At 47.7% G+C, this 17,073-nt stretch overlaps 1 protein-coding gene across 3 annotated transcripts in view; it reads right to left on the reverse strand.

Annotated features, from left to right (window-relative positions):
• The window catches only part of LOC147108870 (deoxynucleoside triphosphate triphosphohydrolase SAMHD1-like), a 70,299-nt gene that overhangs the window by 32,444 nt on the left and 20,782 nt on the right, over window positions 1–17,073 (reverse strand). For all 3 annotated transcript variants that reach the window (XM_086005793.1, XM_086005791.1, XM_086005794.1), the window contains exons 5-6: window positions 15,699–15,814; window positions 12,623–12,690 (exon numbers count right to left, since the gene is read on the reverse strand). In XM_086005793.1, the coding sequence (XP_085861919.1) occupies window positions 12,623–12,690; window positions 15,699–15,814 (184 nt within the window). The remainder of the gene's footprint in view (window positions 1–12,622; window positions 12,691–15,698; window positions 15,815–17,073) is intronic.

Genomic DNA, 17,073 nt, shown 5'->3' on the forward strand with positions numbered 1-17,073 from the left:
GTCTCAGCAGCTCACTCACACTGGAATCGGATAGTGTGTGTCTCAGCAGCTCACTCACACTGAAATCGTGGATAGTGTGTGTCTCAGCAACTCGCTCACACTGGAATCGGATAGTGTGTGTCTCAGCAGCTCGCTCACACTGGAATCGTGGATAGTGTGTGTCTCAGCAGCTCGCTCACACTGGAATCGTGGATAGTGTGTGTCTCAGCAGCTCGCTCACACTGGAATCGGATAGTGTGTGTCTCAGCAGCTCGCTCACACTGGAATCGTGGATAGTGTGTGTCTCAGCAGCTCGCTCACACTGGAATCGTGGATAGTGTGTGTCTCAGCAGCTCACTCACACTGGAATCGTGCATAGTGTGTGTCTCAGCAGCTCACTCACACTGGAATCGTGGATAGTGTGTGTCTCAGCAGCTCACTCACACTGGAATCGGATAGTGTGTGTCTCAGCTGCTCACTCACACTGGAATCGGATAGTGTGACTCTCAGCAGCTTGCTCACACTGGAATCGTGGATAGTGTGTCTCTCAGCAGCTCGCTCACACTGGAATCGGATAGTGTGTGTCTCAGCAGCTCACTCACACTGGAATCGGATAGTGTGTGTCTCAGCAGCTCGCTCACACTGGAATCATGGACAGTGTGTGTTTCAGCAGCTCACTCACACTGGAATCGTGGATAGTGTGTGTCTCAAAAGCAGCTTGTGCACTCACTGGTTTCGTGTAGTTTAAAAAGACTTGTGCACTGATACTGGTTGTGGACAGTATAAGGTTTCACTAAAGACCTGATCTACATTACTACAACGGAGTGTGTGTGTAATCTGGCGTTGAAAGCAACGATTGGAAAAAGAACAAGAAAGCAGTCCAAGAGGGTAGTGTATGTACCTTTAAGAGAGAACTACTTGTAGTGTATGTGCTTTAAGTCAGAACTACTTTTTACAGCTCCTGTGTATACTGTAGTACCGGCAGCAACCACACCGGTATATAAACTGTGCGCATGCCTCTGTACTCCAGTGTAGAGATTGCCCTCCTCCAGTAAAGAGCTGTTATTTGTTTATGTACAGCATCCGTGTAATTATTTATCCACTGAACCACGGATCTAACAGTGGCGACGAGTGTTGATGCGAATCTACCTGCAACATTAAACAAAACAAAAAAAAAAAGTCGTGTCCAGGAACGTGGCGTCGACCGCGAGCAACCGCCCAGCAGTCAGGCAGAGATCCAACTTCACTGGGGAGGCTGTGGAGAGCCGGGCTTGGTTCCCCAGCCACAACGAGCAGTAAGAGACCGACGACAGGTCCAGAGCAGACCCTTCCCGAGCAGCGGCGGCTGCAGCCGACCGACGGCAGAGAGAGAGAGCCGGGCAGCGTCGACGGGGTAAGAAAAATGGTGAAGAGAGCAGGGCGCAGCCGGGGGTTGATCACCGATCGGTGTCGAGGAAAAATACTGCAAAACCGGTGAGAGAGGGTAAGAAACAGCCGGGTTCTAGACTGAGCGGCGTCGACAAATATCAAGAGAAGAACGCGCAGAGCACAGCCAGGGATCACGGGCTGATCAGGGTCCGCGGGGCGAAGCAAGGGGAGACGCCATTGAGCCACGGAGAAGCAGGGAGAGCGTGGGAGACGCCATTGAGCCGCAGAGAAGCAGGGAGAGCGTGGGAGGCGCCATTGAGCTGCGGAGAAGAAGGAAGAGCGCGGGAGACGCCATTTTGCGAAGCCGCAGCGGAGAAGACGGGCGAGCGCGGGAAGGAAGGAAAGTGCGGGAGATGCCATTTTGTGCCAGCGGAGAAGAAGGGGAAGCGCGGGATGCGCCATTGGTGATAGTTAACGCACAACCAAGGATGCCGAAGAGTGGCAGTATCTCTACGTTCGACAATGAAGTCGAAGATTGGGCGACATATGTGGAACGTATTGAGGTGTACTGCAGGGCGAATGAAGTGCCAGATGCTAATAAAGCACTGGTTCTGTAAAATTCCATGGGTGCAAAAACTTATGGGTTACTGCGAAATCTAATAACCCCAGAGAAGCCGGTAAACAAGAATTTTGAAAGCATAGTAGAAATCCTACAGGACCACTTAAACCCCACACCGCTGCTGATAGCAGAATGATTTAAGTTCCATAAAAGGAACCAACACAAAGACGAAAGCAATGCTGAGTACCTAACGGAACTGCGCAAGCTATCGAAATACTGCCAGTTTGGAGCGGGACTAGCAGACACGTTAAGGGACAGGTTTGTGTGTGCGCTACAAAGTGAAGGAACCCAGAAACGGCTTCTATCAGAAAAGGACCTTACGCTGGACAAAGCTTTCAGTATGGCAGTATCACACGAAGCAGCCACAAGGGGCGCTGCAGAGATACAACGGAGACCGCAAGAATGTGGCACCAACGAAATGACCTATGGAACAGGGAAGTGCTATCGCTGCGGCAGAGCAACACATGACCAGAAAGATTGTTGGTTCAAGGACCAAGTGTGCAGACAGTGTGGGAAAGCAGGACGCATAGCAAGAGTCTGCAGGTCTGGGAAGAAAACCAACAGTAGGAAATCGCCACAGGAGAAGTACAAAAAGGTACACCAGGTGATGGACAGTGGTTCAGACGAACAGAAAAGTGACACAGACTCCGGATGCAAGGAGCTGGGTTGTCTGAAACTACATAATGTAACCGAACTGGAGGATCACCAGACTATCTGGGTTACACTCAAGATAGACGGAGTCCAAGTGGAAATGGAATTGGACACAGGGTCAGCTCTAACAGTCATAAATCAAAGAGACTACAAGCGACTATTTTCACACATACCCTTGAAAGCTACAGAGATTGTCTTGAAGACGTATACGGGGCAAATAGTCTACCCCAAAGGAAAAATAAGGGTGAAAGTGACATATAAAGGTCAGGAAATACCTAAAATGAATTTATATGTATTGTCAAATGGAGGACCACCACTGCTAGGACGTGAATGGATCCGGAAGATACATTTAGATTGGCATTCCATACAAGCACTGAAGGTGGAGGCCAAAAAGGATGACGACGTCACACCTGGACGACTGTCAAAAATGCTAACTGACGCAAAAGAAGTGTTCCAGGAGGGACTAGGAACACTAAAAGGAATAACAGCAACAATTAAAATAGAGGATAATGCAAGCCCAAAGGTTCTGAAGGCCAGACCAGTGCCTTATGCGATCAGACCAGCGGTTGAAGCAGAGCTGGAAGGGTTGGAACGTTCAGGAGTACTGTCCAAAGTGGACTGGAGCGAGTGGGCTACACCCATCGTTTCTGTAATGAAGAGGTCATTGAGTAATACGGCTGGGGAACCAAAGAAGGTCCGCATCTGTGGGGATTTTAAGGTGACAGTGAACCCAGTCCTTCACACGGTGCAATATCCGCTTCCACAAATTGAAGATATTTTCGCCTCGCTATCTGGTGGTAAACGCTTCACAAAAATTGATCTAGCCCAGGCGTACTTGCAAATGGAGGTAGAAGAAGCTTCGAAACATTACCTTACGATCAACACCCATAAAGGTCTCTATCAATACAACCGGCTGGTGTTTGGAGAAGCCTCGGCTCCGGCTATCTGGCAAAGGGTGATGGATCAGGTCCTGCAAGGGATTCCAGGGACCCAGTGTTATTTGGACGATATCTTGGTCACGGGCGAAAATGACGGTGATCACCTCGCTAACTTGGAGAAGGTACTCGCCAGATTAAAGGAATATGGGCTACGAGCTAATCGCCACAAGTGCGAGTTTTTCCAGAAACAGATCTCGTATTGCGGCCACGTCATCGATGAAGAGGGGTTACATAAGTCCCCTGACAAGATAGAGGCAGTAGTCAAGGCTCCAGCACCGGAAAATGTGTCACAACTGAGGTCGTTCCTCGGGCTGGTAAACTATTACCACAAGTTCTTACCAAATTTGTCTACGGTATTACACCCGCCGAGCACCCTACTGCAAACAAGGGTACCATGGAAGTGGGATGACGAACGTAGATGAGCTTTCCAGAAGTGTAAAGAATTGATCACATCAAAAGAGATGTTGGCCCATTTCAACCCAGCACTACCAATTCGTTTGGCATGTGATGCATCACCCTACGGCATTGGAGCGGTGCTGTCGCACAAATTCCCGGATGGTTTGGAGAGGCCAGTAGCCTTTGCATCTTGGTCACTAACCTCAGCCGAGTGCAAATGCGCCCAGATTGACAGGGAGGCCCTCAGCCTAGTATGGGGAGTAAAAAAATTCAACCACTATCTGCATGGACAGAAGTTCACCTTGCTGACTGACCACCAACCACTTGTCTCCATCTTTAATCCTAAGAAGGGCGTGCCAGTAATGACTGCACAGCGGTTACAAAGATGGTCCCTGTTTCTAGGGGCGAATCAATATGAAATAGAATATAAAGGGACGAGACAGCATGGGAACGCTGATGGGCTATTGCGCCTGCCACTGCCTACTGTGGAGGAAGCACCAGCAGTGGACCCTATCGAGATATTCTATTCGTCGATAATTGAACGATTGCCAGTAACAAACGCGGATATAGAGAAGGAGACCCGCAATGATCCGACACTGTCACGGGTATATGAATTGACGGTGAGGGGATGGCCAACACATGGCGACTCACTGTTGCCAGCATTCTCATCCAGAAGAGAACAGCTGTCAGTATGCCAGGGGACAGTGATGTGTGGATCCAGAGTGGTGATTCCACCCAAGTTAAGGGAGAGAGTGCTAAATGAGCTACATGAAGGTCATCTGGGGGGAGTGAAAATGAAAAGCCTAGCTAGGGCTTATGTGTGGTGGCCGGGAATCGATCAACAAATCGAAGACCTAACTAAGCTGCTTAGGATGCCAGAAGGTCCAAAATGCAACACCACATGCCCCTCTACACCCATGGGAGTGGCCCTCCTCTTCATGGCAACGGGTGCACATTGATTTCGCTGGTCCATTCATGGACTCAATGTTCTTAATAGCAGTGGATGCTCATTCAAAGTGGCCTGAGGTGATAAAGATGTCTTCAACCACTACAGAGAAAATGATTGCAGTCCTACGGACCATATTTGCCAGAAACGGGTTGCCAGTGCAGATCTGCTCTGATAATGGACCACAGTTTGTGTCCGATGAGTTCCAAAAATTCATGAAAAGGAATGGGGTAAGGCATTACACATCCGCCCCGTATCATCCAGCCACCAATGGATTGGCTGAGAGGTTCGTACAAACCTTTAAGAAGGCGATAAAGGCCATGTGCGACGAGGAAATTCCACTACAGCATAAGATGGACAATTTCTTATTAGCCTACCGAAACGCGACACATGCAGTTACCAACCAGACCCCGGCCATGATGTTCTTTAACCGAAGGTTGAGATCTCGTCTGGACTTGCTCAGACCAAATGTGCGAAGAAATGTTGAGGACAAACAATTCCAGCACATCAACGAGAAGCCGACAAGGAGCTTCAATGTAGGGCAACCAGTCTTGGCCCGGGACTATCGAACAGAGAAGTGGCAACCCGGAACAATATGTACAAGGCAGGGGCCATTAATGTACACAGTGGATGTCGGGGAGAACATTGTGAGACGCCACGTCGATCAGATCTTAGCATCACAGGAATGCGTCAACCCCATGTCTCGAGTACCTGGGGATGAACCCGACATACCGGTAGTATCTACTTCAGACCCAGTAGCAGTGGAACCCGATGAACTACCCGATGAAAGGGGGTCAGAATCGCCTCTGCACCAAGAACAAGAACCTCCGGAAAGGCGCTATCCCGAAAGGGTCAGGAAGCCGCCCCAAAGACTGAATCTATAAATGGACTTTTGTTATTGAATGTACATGTAAAAATGTAATTGTTATTTGAATATTAAGGGGGTATTATTAATCTAAAAATGGAGGAATTGTAGTGTATATGCTTTAAGTCAGAACTACTTTTTACAGCTCCTGTATACTGTAGTACCGGCAGTAACCACACCGGCATATAAGCTGTGCGCATGCCTCTGTACTCCAGTCTAGAGATTGCCCTCCTCCAGTAAAGACCTGTTATTTGTTTATGTACAGCATCCGTGTAATTATTTATCCACTGAACCACGGATCTAACACTACTTTTACAGCTCCTGTATACTGTAGTACTGGCAGTGACCACACCTGTATATAAGCCTTGAGCATGCCTCTGTACTGTTAGTCTTTAGACTACCCTCCTCCAGTAAACACCTGTTGATTGTTAATTTACAGCCTCCGTCTAGTTATTGGAAAACATCATACTTTAAGAATCACGGATTCAACAGTGGCGACGAGGTCGATTTGAATCTACCTGCAACTCTGCATTTCCTTTCAAGGATTCGCTCCGGGAGGACGGTGGAAGAAAGTCGAGGCCAGAAGCACGGGCGTCGACCACGAGCAACCGCCCAGTCATCCGGCAGAGAGTGAACATCGCAGGGGAGGCTGTTGAGAGCTGGGCTTGGTTCTCCAGCCACGACGATCCAGCAACAGACTGGCAACAGGTACAGCACAGACCCTTCCCGGACAGCAGTGGCTGGAGCTGACCGATGGCACAGAAAAGGCCGAGCAGCATCGACGGGGTAAGAGAGAGGGTGAAGCGCACAGGGCGCAGCCGGGGGTTGAAAACCGAGTGGCGTCGACGGAAAACAAAAAGAGAGAGAGGATAAAGCAGCAGCCGGGTTCAGGACCGAGCGGCGGAAACGAGAGAGGCGCACAGGAGAACGCGCAGAGCACAGCCAGGGCTCAAGGGCTGAACAGCGTCCGCGGGGGAAAGAAAGGAAGCGCGGCAGATGCCATTGAGCCGCGGAGAAGAAGGGAGAGCGCGGGAGACGCCATTTTAGAAGCCACAGCAGAGAAGAAGGGCGAGCGCGGGAAGAAAGGAAAGCGCGGGAGACGCCATTTTGTGCCAGCGGAGAAGAAGGGAGAGCACGGGAGACGCCATTTTAGACAGTTTAATCACACCCAGGGATGCCGAAGAGTGGCAGTATCACTGCGTTCGACAATGAAGTCGAAGATTGGGCGACATGTGGAACGCATTGAGGTGTACTGCAAGGCGAATGAAGTGCCAGATGCTAGGAAAGCACTGGTTTTGTTGAATTCCATGGGTGCAAAAACTTATGGCTTACTCCGAAACCTAATAACCCCAGAGAAACCAGTGGATAAGAATTTCGAAAGCATAGTGGAAATCCTACAGGACCACTTAAACCCCACACCGCTGCTGATAGCAGAAAGATTTAAGTTCCACAAAAGGAACCAGCATAAAGACGAAAGTAATGCTGAGTACTTAACGGAACTGCGCAAGCTATCGAAACACTGCCAGTTTGGATTGGGACTAGCAGATACGTTAAGGGACAAGTTTGTGTGTGGGCTTCAAAGTGAAGGAACCCAGAAACGGCTTCTATCAGAAAAGGATCTTACGCTGGACAAGGCTTTCAGCATGGCAGTATCACACGAAGCAGCCGCACGGGGCGCTGCAGAGATACAACGGAGACTGCAAGGATATGGCACCAATGAAATGTCATATGGAGCAGGAAAGTGTTATCGCTGCGGCAGAACAACACACGACCAGAAGGATTGTTGGTTCAAGGACCAAGTGTGCAGACAGTGTGGAAAAGCAGGACACATAGCAAGAGTCTGCAGGTCAGGGAAGAAAACCAGCAGCAAGAAATCTCCACAGGAGAAGTACAAAAAGGTACACCAGGTGATGGACAGTAGTTCAGACGAACAGAAAAGTGACACAGACTCCGGAAGCAAGGAGCTGGGTTGTCTGAAACTACATAAGGTAATCAAAATGAAGGATCACCAGACTATCTGGGTCACGCTCAAGATAGACGGAGTCCAAGTGAAAATGGAATTGGACACAGGATCAGCCCTAACAGTCATAAACCAAAGGGACTACAAGCGGCTATTTTCACATATACCCTTGAAAGCTACAGAGATTGTCTTGAAGACATACACGGGGCAAAAAGTCTACCCCAAAGGAAAAATAAGGGTGAACGTGATATACAAAGGCCAGGAAATACCCAAAATGGACCAATATGTATTGCCAGATGGAGAACCACCACTACTAGGACGTGAATGGATCCAGAAGATACAATTAGATTGGCATTCCATACAGGCACTGAAGGTTGAGGCCAAAAAGGATGACGATGTTACACCTGGACGACTGTCAAAAATGCTAACTGACACACAAGAAGTGTTCCAGGAGGGACTCGGAACACTAAAAGGCATAACAGCAACGATTAAAATAGAGGAAAATGGAAGCCCAAAGTTTTTAAGGCCAGACCGGTGCCTTTTGCGATCCGACCAGCCGTCGAAGCAGAGCTGGAAAGGTTGGAACGTTCAGGAGTACTGTCCAAAGTAGACTGGAGCGAGTGGGCTACACCCATCGTTCCTGTAATGAAGAGGTCGTTGAGTAATACGCCTGGGGAACCAAAGAAGGTCCGCATCTGTGGGGATTTTAAGGTGACAGTGAACCCAGTCCTTCACACGGTACAATATCCACTTCCACGGATTGAGGGTATTTTCGCCTTGCTATCTGGAGGTAAACGCTTCACCAAAATTGATCTGGCCCAGGCGTACCTGCAAATGGAGGTAGAAGAAGCCTTGAAACAATACCTCACGATCAACACTCATAAAGGTCTCTACCAATACAACTGGCTGGTGTTCGGAGTAGCATCGGCTCCGGCTATTTGGCAAAGGGCAATGCATCAAGTTCTGCAAGGGATTCCAGGGACCCAGTGTTATTTGGATGGCATCCTGGTCACGGGCGAAAATGACAGTGATCTCCTCGCCAACCTGGAGAAGGTGCTCACTAGATTAAAGGAATATGGGCTACGAGCTAATCGCCACAAGTGCGAGTTTGTCCAGAAGCAGATCTCGTATTGTGGCCACGTTATTGATGAAGTGGGGTTACATAAGTCCCCTGAAAAGATTGAGGCAGTAGTCAAGGCTCCAGCACCAGAAAATGTGTCACAACTGAGGTCGTTCCTCGGGCTGGTGAACTACTACCATAAGTTCTTACCAAATTTGTCTGCAGTATTACACCCACTGAACACCCTACTGCAAACAGGGGTACCATGGAAGTGGAATGACGAATGTAAACGAGCTTTCCAGAAGTGCAAAGAATTGATCACATCAAAAGAGGTGTTGGCCCATTTCAACCCAGCACTACCAATTCGGTTGGCATGTGATGCCTCACCCTATGGTATTGGAGTGGTGCTGTCGCACAAATTCCCAGACGGGTTGGAGAGGCCAGTAGCCTTTGCGTCTCGGTCACTAACCTCAGCCGAGCGCAACTACGCCCAGATCGACAGGGAGGCCCTCAGCCTAGTATGGGGAGTAAAAAAATTCAACCACTATCTGCATGGGCAGAAGTTCACCTTGCTGACTGACCACCAACCACTTGTCTCCATCTTTAATCCAAAGAAGGGCGTTCCGGTGATGACTGCACAACGGCTACAAAGATGGTCCCTTTTTCTAGGGGCGAACCAATATGAAATAGAGTATAAGGGCACGAAACAGCATGGAAACACTGATGGGCTATCACGCCTGCCACTGCCTACTGTGGAGGAAGCACCAGCAGTGGACCCTATCGAATATTTTATTCGTCGATAATTGAACGATTGCCAGTAACTAACGCGGATATAGAGAAGGAGACCCGCAATGATCCGACACTGTCTCGGGTATATGATTTGACGGTGAAGGGATGGCCAACACATGGCGACTCACTGTTGCCAGCATTCTCATCCAGAAGAGAACAGCTGTCAGTATGCCAGGGGACAGTGATGTGTGGATCCCGAGTGGTAATTCCACCCAAGTTAAGGGAGAGAGTGCTCAATGAGCTTCACAAAGTCCATCTGGGAGGGGTGAAAATGAAAAGCCTTGCTAGGGCTTATGTGAGGTGGCCGGGGATCGATCAACAAATCGAGGACCTAACAAACAGCTGCTCAGGATGCCAGAAGGTCCAAAATGCACCACCACATGCCCCTCTACACCCATGGGAGTGGTCCTCCTCTCCATGGCAATGGGTGCATATTGAGTTTGCTGGTCCATTCATGGACTCAATGTTCTTAATAGCAGTGGATGCGCTCTCGAAATGGCCTGAGGTGATCAAAATGCCCTCAACCACTACAGAGAAAACGATTGCAGTCCTACGGACTATATTTGCCAGGAACGGCTTGCCAGAACAGATTTGCTCTGATAACGGACCACAGTTTGTGTCCGAAGAGTTTCGGAAATTTATGAGAAGGAATGGGGTAAGGCATTACACATCCGCCCCATATCATCCAGCCACAGATGGATTGGCTGAGAGGTTCGTACAAACCTTTAAAAAGGCGATAAGGGCCATGTGCGATGATGAAATTCCACTACAGCATAAGGTGGACAATTTCCTGTTAGCCTACAGAAATGTGACACATGCCGTTACCAACCAAACCCCGGCCATGATGTTCTTTAACCGAAGGTTGAGATCTCGTCTGGATTTGCTCAGACCAAATGTGCAAAGAAATGTTGAGGATAAACAATTCCAGCACATCAATGAGAAGCCGACAAGGAGCTTCAATGTAGGACAACCAGTCTTGGCCCGCGACTACTGAACAGAGAAATGGCAACCCGGAACGATATGCACACGGCAGGGGCCATTAATGTACACAGTGGATGTCGGGGAGAACATTGTGAGGCGCCATGTTGACCAGATCCTAGCGTCACAGGAACAAGTCAACCCCATGTCTCGCGTACCTGGGAATGAACCCGACATACCGGTAGCATCTACCTCAGAAACAGTAGCAGCGGAAACTGATGAACTAACCGACGAAAGGGGGCCAGAATCGCCTCCGCACCAAGAACAAGAACCTCAGGAAAGGCGCTATCCAGAAAGGATCAGGAAGCCGCCCCAAAGACTGAATCTATAAATGGACTATTTCAGTTTAAAGTGCATGTTAAAGTGTTAACTGTTATTTGAATGTTATGGGTACTGTTAATCTAAAAGGGGAGGAATTGTAGTGTATGTACCTTTAAGAGATAACTACTTTTACAGCTCCTGTATACTGTAGTACCGGCAGTGACCACACCTGTATATAAGCCTTGAGCATGCCTCTGTACTGTTAGTCTTTAGACTACCCTCCTCCAGTAAACACCTGTTGATTGTTAATTTACAGCCTCCATCTAGTTATTGGAAAACATCATACTTTAAGAATCACAGATTCAACAAAGAGGGTCAAGTTACTTGAAGGAGCAAGGGAATACTGACCTCTATCAACATTCCTCAGGTAATGTCCATATCTCAGGGAGCTTCACCAGGACGAAAGAAGTGGAAACCCAGCAGGAAAAGGACAAAATTCGCAAGGTTGATGGGGCAGGAAAACCAGTCAAACAAAATAGGGTATTTTAGGGACAAAGGAAAGAAAGAAAAGACACACTGACTTGCATTTCTATAGCATCTTTCACCATCCCAAAGCGCTTTACAGCCAATGAAGTACTTTTGAAGTCTAGTCACTGCTGTAATATAGGAAACGCAGTAACCAATTTGCGTACAGCAAGCTCCCACAAACAGCAATGTGATAATGACCAAGTAATCTGTGTTTTCTTTAGTGATGTTGGTTGAGGGATAAATATTGGCCAGGACACTGGAGATAACTCCACTGCTCTTCTTAAAAATAGTGCCATAGGATCTTTTACGTCCACCTGAGAGGGCAGACAGGGCCTCAGTTTTGCATCTCGTCCAAAAGATGGCACCTCCGACAGTGCAGCCCTCCCTCAGTACTGCGCTGGAGTATCAGCCGAGATTTTTTTGCTCAAAGTTGCTGGAGTGGGATTCGAACCCACAACCTTCTGACTCAGAAGTGAGAGTGCTGCCAACTGAGCCACACCGGACACAGCAGAAACCTTGCACAACTCCACTAAAGAATTGGGATGGACACAACAGTACTGTGGCGATCTTGAGAGGTGGAGTTTCTCCTGCTATATGAGGATTTCATGGTATGGGGAAACGATGGAAGGTTTTGTTAAAATGTTCATGTTGAGTTGAAAGCCAATGAATATGGTGTGTGCTCAGGATTGCAATGTTTTCCTACGTTTTGCACCTAGTATCAGCATCAAGCACTTTCACGCCACACAACAACTTGCATTTAGAATACGCCTTTAAAGTAGTAAAACGTCCCAAGGCGCTTCACAGCAGATTTACCAGACAAAACTGGACACTAAGCCACAAATGGTCAAAGAGTTGGTTGTAAGGCGGCGAGATAGGTAGAGAAGCAGAGAGATTTAGGGAGGGAATGTCAGAGCTTAGGGCCTAGACGGCTGAAGGCACAAGCGTCAATGGTGGAGCGAAGGAAATCAGGGGATGCGCAAGAGGCTAGAATTGGAGGAGCGCAGAGATCTCGGAGGGTTGTAGGGCTGGAGGAGATTACAGGGATAGGGAGGGGCGAGGACATGAAGGGATTTGAAAACAAGGATGAGAATTTTAAAATCGAGGCATTGCCGGACTGGGAGCTAATGTAGGTCAGCGAGCACAGGGGTGATGGGTGAACGGGACTTGGGTGCAAATTAAGACTTCCTCGAGGATATTCCCCCTGTTAATATGATCGTGACATCCAGCTCACTGCAACATCTCTTGTAACACTTGGCATTACTCAGACTCTACAGGTGGCATTACCTTCCATCTCTTTTTTTGAACACGAGGGATAAACCTTTTATCATACATGTGCGAAAATGGCCCGTGACCTGGGAAAACAAAAGGTAAACCTACTGTATGCGTCAATGATGATAGTTTAAAACGTTATTTATGTAGTACCAAGTCTAACTTTAGAAGTTAATATTCTGATGTTATCATCTTGGCTAAACCTTATGTTGATTTAGTCCAAGTTCTGTAGGAATGTTGCTAATGCTGAATAACCCACATTTGAATCTCATTCTATTTCAACTGCTCCAACTACGCATGTTTCACACACTCCATGGGGCCATCGAGCCAGGTTTTGAGCGACAGGGTAAAGAGAAAGGCTCCTTTCCACTGCATTTGAGCACCTCAGGGTGAATTTTCCAGTCTTAACACCAAGTGGCGAGACCAACATTTGACTTGTTGGCTTAGCATAGGGCTGCTGACATTGCTTTGTGGGTACATGTAAAGGGATATGGCTATTTAAAAAGGTAAATGGTCACATATACAGGGACATAAACTGCAAAATCCTTTACAAAAGACTATTCAGAAAAACTAGTGGCTGCTAAAGCATATGTGGAGGCAGGAAATGGAGTCTGTGGCCAAGTGCTAGAGTAGCCCAGAATCCAATTCCCTGCTTGATGGGTGGCAAGGTGGACGGGCAGAACCTTTTGCTGTATTGAAGGTTATATATTAATGAAATGGTTAATGTTCCTCTTATTTTGAGTTGTTGCAACTCGCATAGAATATGTGCATGGAAGGGCCGCACCATCACTGGCATTCATAGTGACATTGTACAAAAATTGGGAGAGAGTCGACTGCATTGATTCTTATTGCAATAGGTGCTGAATTTTCTCAGTCAAGTGAAATACAAACGAGGGGCAGACACTAAGGGCTAGATTTTGTCAATAGGAAGCTTTTGGAGGCAGGACTGCTGCTTGCCGGCTTTCAATCCCGCCTCCATCAGCTTCTGGCCAACCAGCGGGATTTTCCCCCGATTGACCTTGTTAAGCCTGCCCAGCGGGCTCAGCAGGCCAATTAGGGGGAAGTCACTGACAGAGCATGTCAACGTCTGACTTGCCATCTGTCAAGATTTCCTAAAAGAAGAAATGTCAGCGTTTAGCACTGACATTCTGTGTAGTTTGATGAGTTCTTGTGTTCAGGACTCATCAAACCTTTCAACTTTGCAGACATCATCTGGCTGTTGGCTTGGAGGATCCAACAGCCAATCTGTGAAATCTACAATGAAGATGTCGGGACTCCGGATCCACAGCAGCTGAAGGCTGTAGGCAGAAACAAAGTTAAGTGAACATTTTATAACACTTTACACTCACCTCACATATTTACCACTCCATACTTGCACCCATCACTCACCTCTACATCTCACTTTCAGACCCCTCCGACCCCCACAGACCTACTCACCCCCTACACCCCGGCGGGGTTCCCCGAGGTCGGGAAGCCTGCACTTGGAAAGGTAAAATGGGACTAATCCTATTTTCTACCTGTTAACAGGCAGTTAATAGGATTTAATTCCTTTCCTGCCTCGAGGAGACGGGACCCGGGGCAGGATGGCTTCCCGCCTCCTGGCGAAAGGGCACAGAGGCGGGATGGGGGCGGGTTTGCCAGCTGCCCTCACATTCTGCAACATTACCAGCAGTCCCCCCTCCATACCCGCATCCTCGGGGCTGACAAAATCCAGCCCTAAAAGTGTAGGCTGGAAGGTCAGACCAACTGCTGGTGGTGGGATGGGGGAGAGTGCTGAAGGTTAACCTGGTTATATTTTGCTAACCTTGCAGTCTGTCGCGGTATCGAACTGCGCCGTGAGTCTCCTAACAGGCCGAGGCTATCCCACTAATCTGCATTTCACAATGCTCCATAAAACCATGCAATCGTAAGCAGTCACTGCAGTGAAGGGTTTAAACTTAGCTTCACACTTAATAGGAATGGATAGTGATTTGATTCTACATCCCTTCTCCATCCTCACTTCCCCAAGCTATTAATTCTTGCTGGGCGACTGTAGGAACTGACATCTACAATACTTCACCCAAGTGACCATTCTTCGTGTACGAGACATTACAGTCAGTGCTGGCAGGATATTTGGCAATGGAGAGCTTCACAGCTGAGCCCAATCTCACCCTCACTTGACGTGTGCACTTTCTGGCAGGAGTCAGTCAAGAACCCTAGAGGAATGTTTCCCAGGAACACTGAAGCCTCCAACTGCTACCCTTGTTGGGTTAGTTAACTCAGTGAGACCGGGAATCAAACCTGGGTCATTTCCATCTGGACAACTTACAGCCGGGTTACTCCAGGTGATGCCTTCACCCACTCGGCACTTTGGATCGGAAACTTCCATCCCTGTTCGTTTTGAACCCAGGTCTTGAAGCAAATAAATGTCATAATCTTACATAAGAACATGGAGCAGGATTTGGCCATACGGCCTCTCGAGCCTGCTCCGCCATTCAATAAGATCATAGCTGATCTTCGACGACTTTCCCGCCTGATCCCCATATCCCTTGATTCCCCTAGAGTCCAAAAATCTATCTATCTCAGCCTTGAATATACTCAGCGACTGAGCATCCACAACCCTCTGGGGCAGAGAATTCCAAAGATCCACTACCCTCTGAGTGAAGAATTCCTCCTCATCTCAGTCTTAAAAGGCCGACCCCTTATCCTGAGACTCTCCAGCCAGGGGAAACAATCTCTCAGCATTTATCTTGTCAATTCCCCTCAGAATCTAATATGTTTCAATGAGATCACCTCTCATTCTCCTAAACTCCTGAAAGTATAGGCCCATTCTACTCAATCTCTCCTCACCGGGCAACCCTCTCATCCCAGGAATCAATCTAGTGAACCTTTGTTGCACCGCCTCTAAGGCAAGTATATCCTTCCTTAGATAAGGAGACCAGAACTGTGCACAGTACTCCAGGTGTGGTCTCACCAGACCACTGTACAATTGTAGCAAGACTTCCTTACTCTTCTACTCCAGCCCCCTTACAATAAAGGCCAACATGCTATTTGCTAAAACAAAACCATGGAGGTTCCTGCTCTACCAGCCCCTACTGATTTGTTCACTCACCCAGATCGTGGCAGAGTCCTGCAATCTGCACACACAGCATGTCCCGATGGTTAATATAAAGTTCTGGTTGCCGCTCAGACAGAGCTTTTACCAACTGGCCTGCCAGGTATCCCACACTGCAGGGCGAAAAGAGAATAATTTAGTACAGTAAATACCCATAGATTTTCCCCAGTGAAAATTATCATCTAGTTATAGAGTGCTTCAGCTTTTCCTGCACTTAGCTGTGGCTCAGTGGGTAGCACTCTCACTCTCTAAGTCAGAAGGTCATGTGTTCAAGTCCCACTCCAGAGACTCCAGTACTGAGGGAGTGCTGCACTGTGGGGGGTGCTGTCTTTCAAATGAGTCCCTGTCCAAGAGATACAAGTTCCCCTGGCATCTCTGCATTCAGCTCTCAGCCAGAGATTAATTTCATTGCTGTTTGTGGGACCTTGTTATGTGCAAATTGGCTGCTGCCTTTCCTACATTACAACAGTGAAGATTCTTCACTAAAATCTCACAAGGAGGTTTGGGCTCAGGTTTATTAATTTTATTCCACTGGATTACAACACCGATAGTTCTGTAAAGATAGATCCAGATACTTCACAGGCTTCACAAAATATAACTGTCAGATCAGATGTAACTCTGTATACCCGCCTTTTCCCCATATCCCTTAATACCTTTGGTTAACAAAAATCTATCAATCTCTGATTTAAAATTAACAATTGATCTAGCATCAATTGCCATTTGTGGAAGAGAGTTCCAAACTTCTACCACCCTTTGTGTGTAGAAGTGTTTCCTAATTTCACTCCTGAAAAATCTGGCTCTAATTTTTAGACTATGCCCCCTAGTCCTAGAATCCCCAACCAGCGGAAATAGTTTCTCTCTATCTACCCGATCAGTTCCCCTTAATGCCTTGAAAATTTCAATAAAATCACCCCTTAACCATCTAAATTCCAGGGAATACAACCTTAGTCTGTGTAATCTTTCCTTGTAATTTAACCCTTGGAGTCCGGGTATCATTCTGGTAAACCTACGCTGCGCTCCCTCCAAGGCCAATATATCCTTCCTAAGGTGTGGGGCCCAGAACTGCTCCCAGTGCTCCAGGTGTGGTCTAACCAGGGCTTTGTACAGCTGCAGCATAACTTCTACCCCCTCGTATTCTAGTCCTCTAGATATAAAGCACAGCATTTCATTAGCCTTTTTGATTATTTTCTGTACATGTTCACGACATTTTAATGATCTATGTACATGAACCCCAAGTCTCTTTGGACCTCCGCTGTTTCTAGCTTTTAACCATTTAGAGAGTTCTATCCTGTTCTATCCTTTTTAGGTCCAAAGTGGATGACCTCACACTTGCCTACATTAAAATCATGGAAGTCATGCAGCGATTTGAACA

The sequence above is a fragment of the Somniosus microcephalus genome, chromosome 13 (assembly GCF_052327205.1).
Source record: "Somniosus microcephalus isolate GS21.2 chromosome 13, FLI_Smic_1.0, whole genome shotgun sequence".
In the NCBI taxonomy this organism is placed as follows: Eukaryota; Metazoa; Chordata; class Chondrichthyes; order Squaliformes; family Somniosidae; genus Somniosus; species Somniosus microcephalus.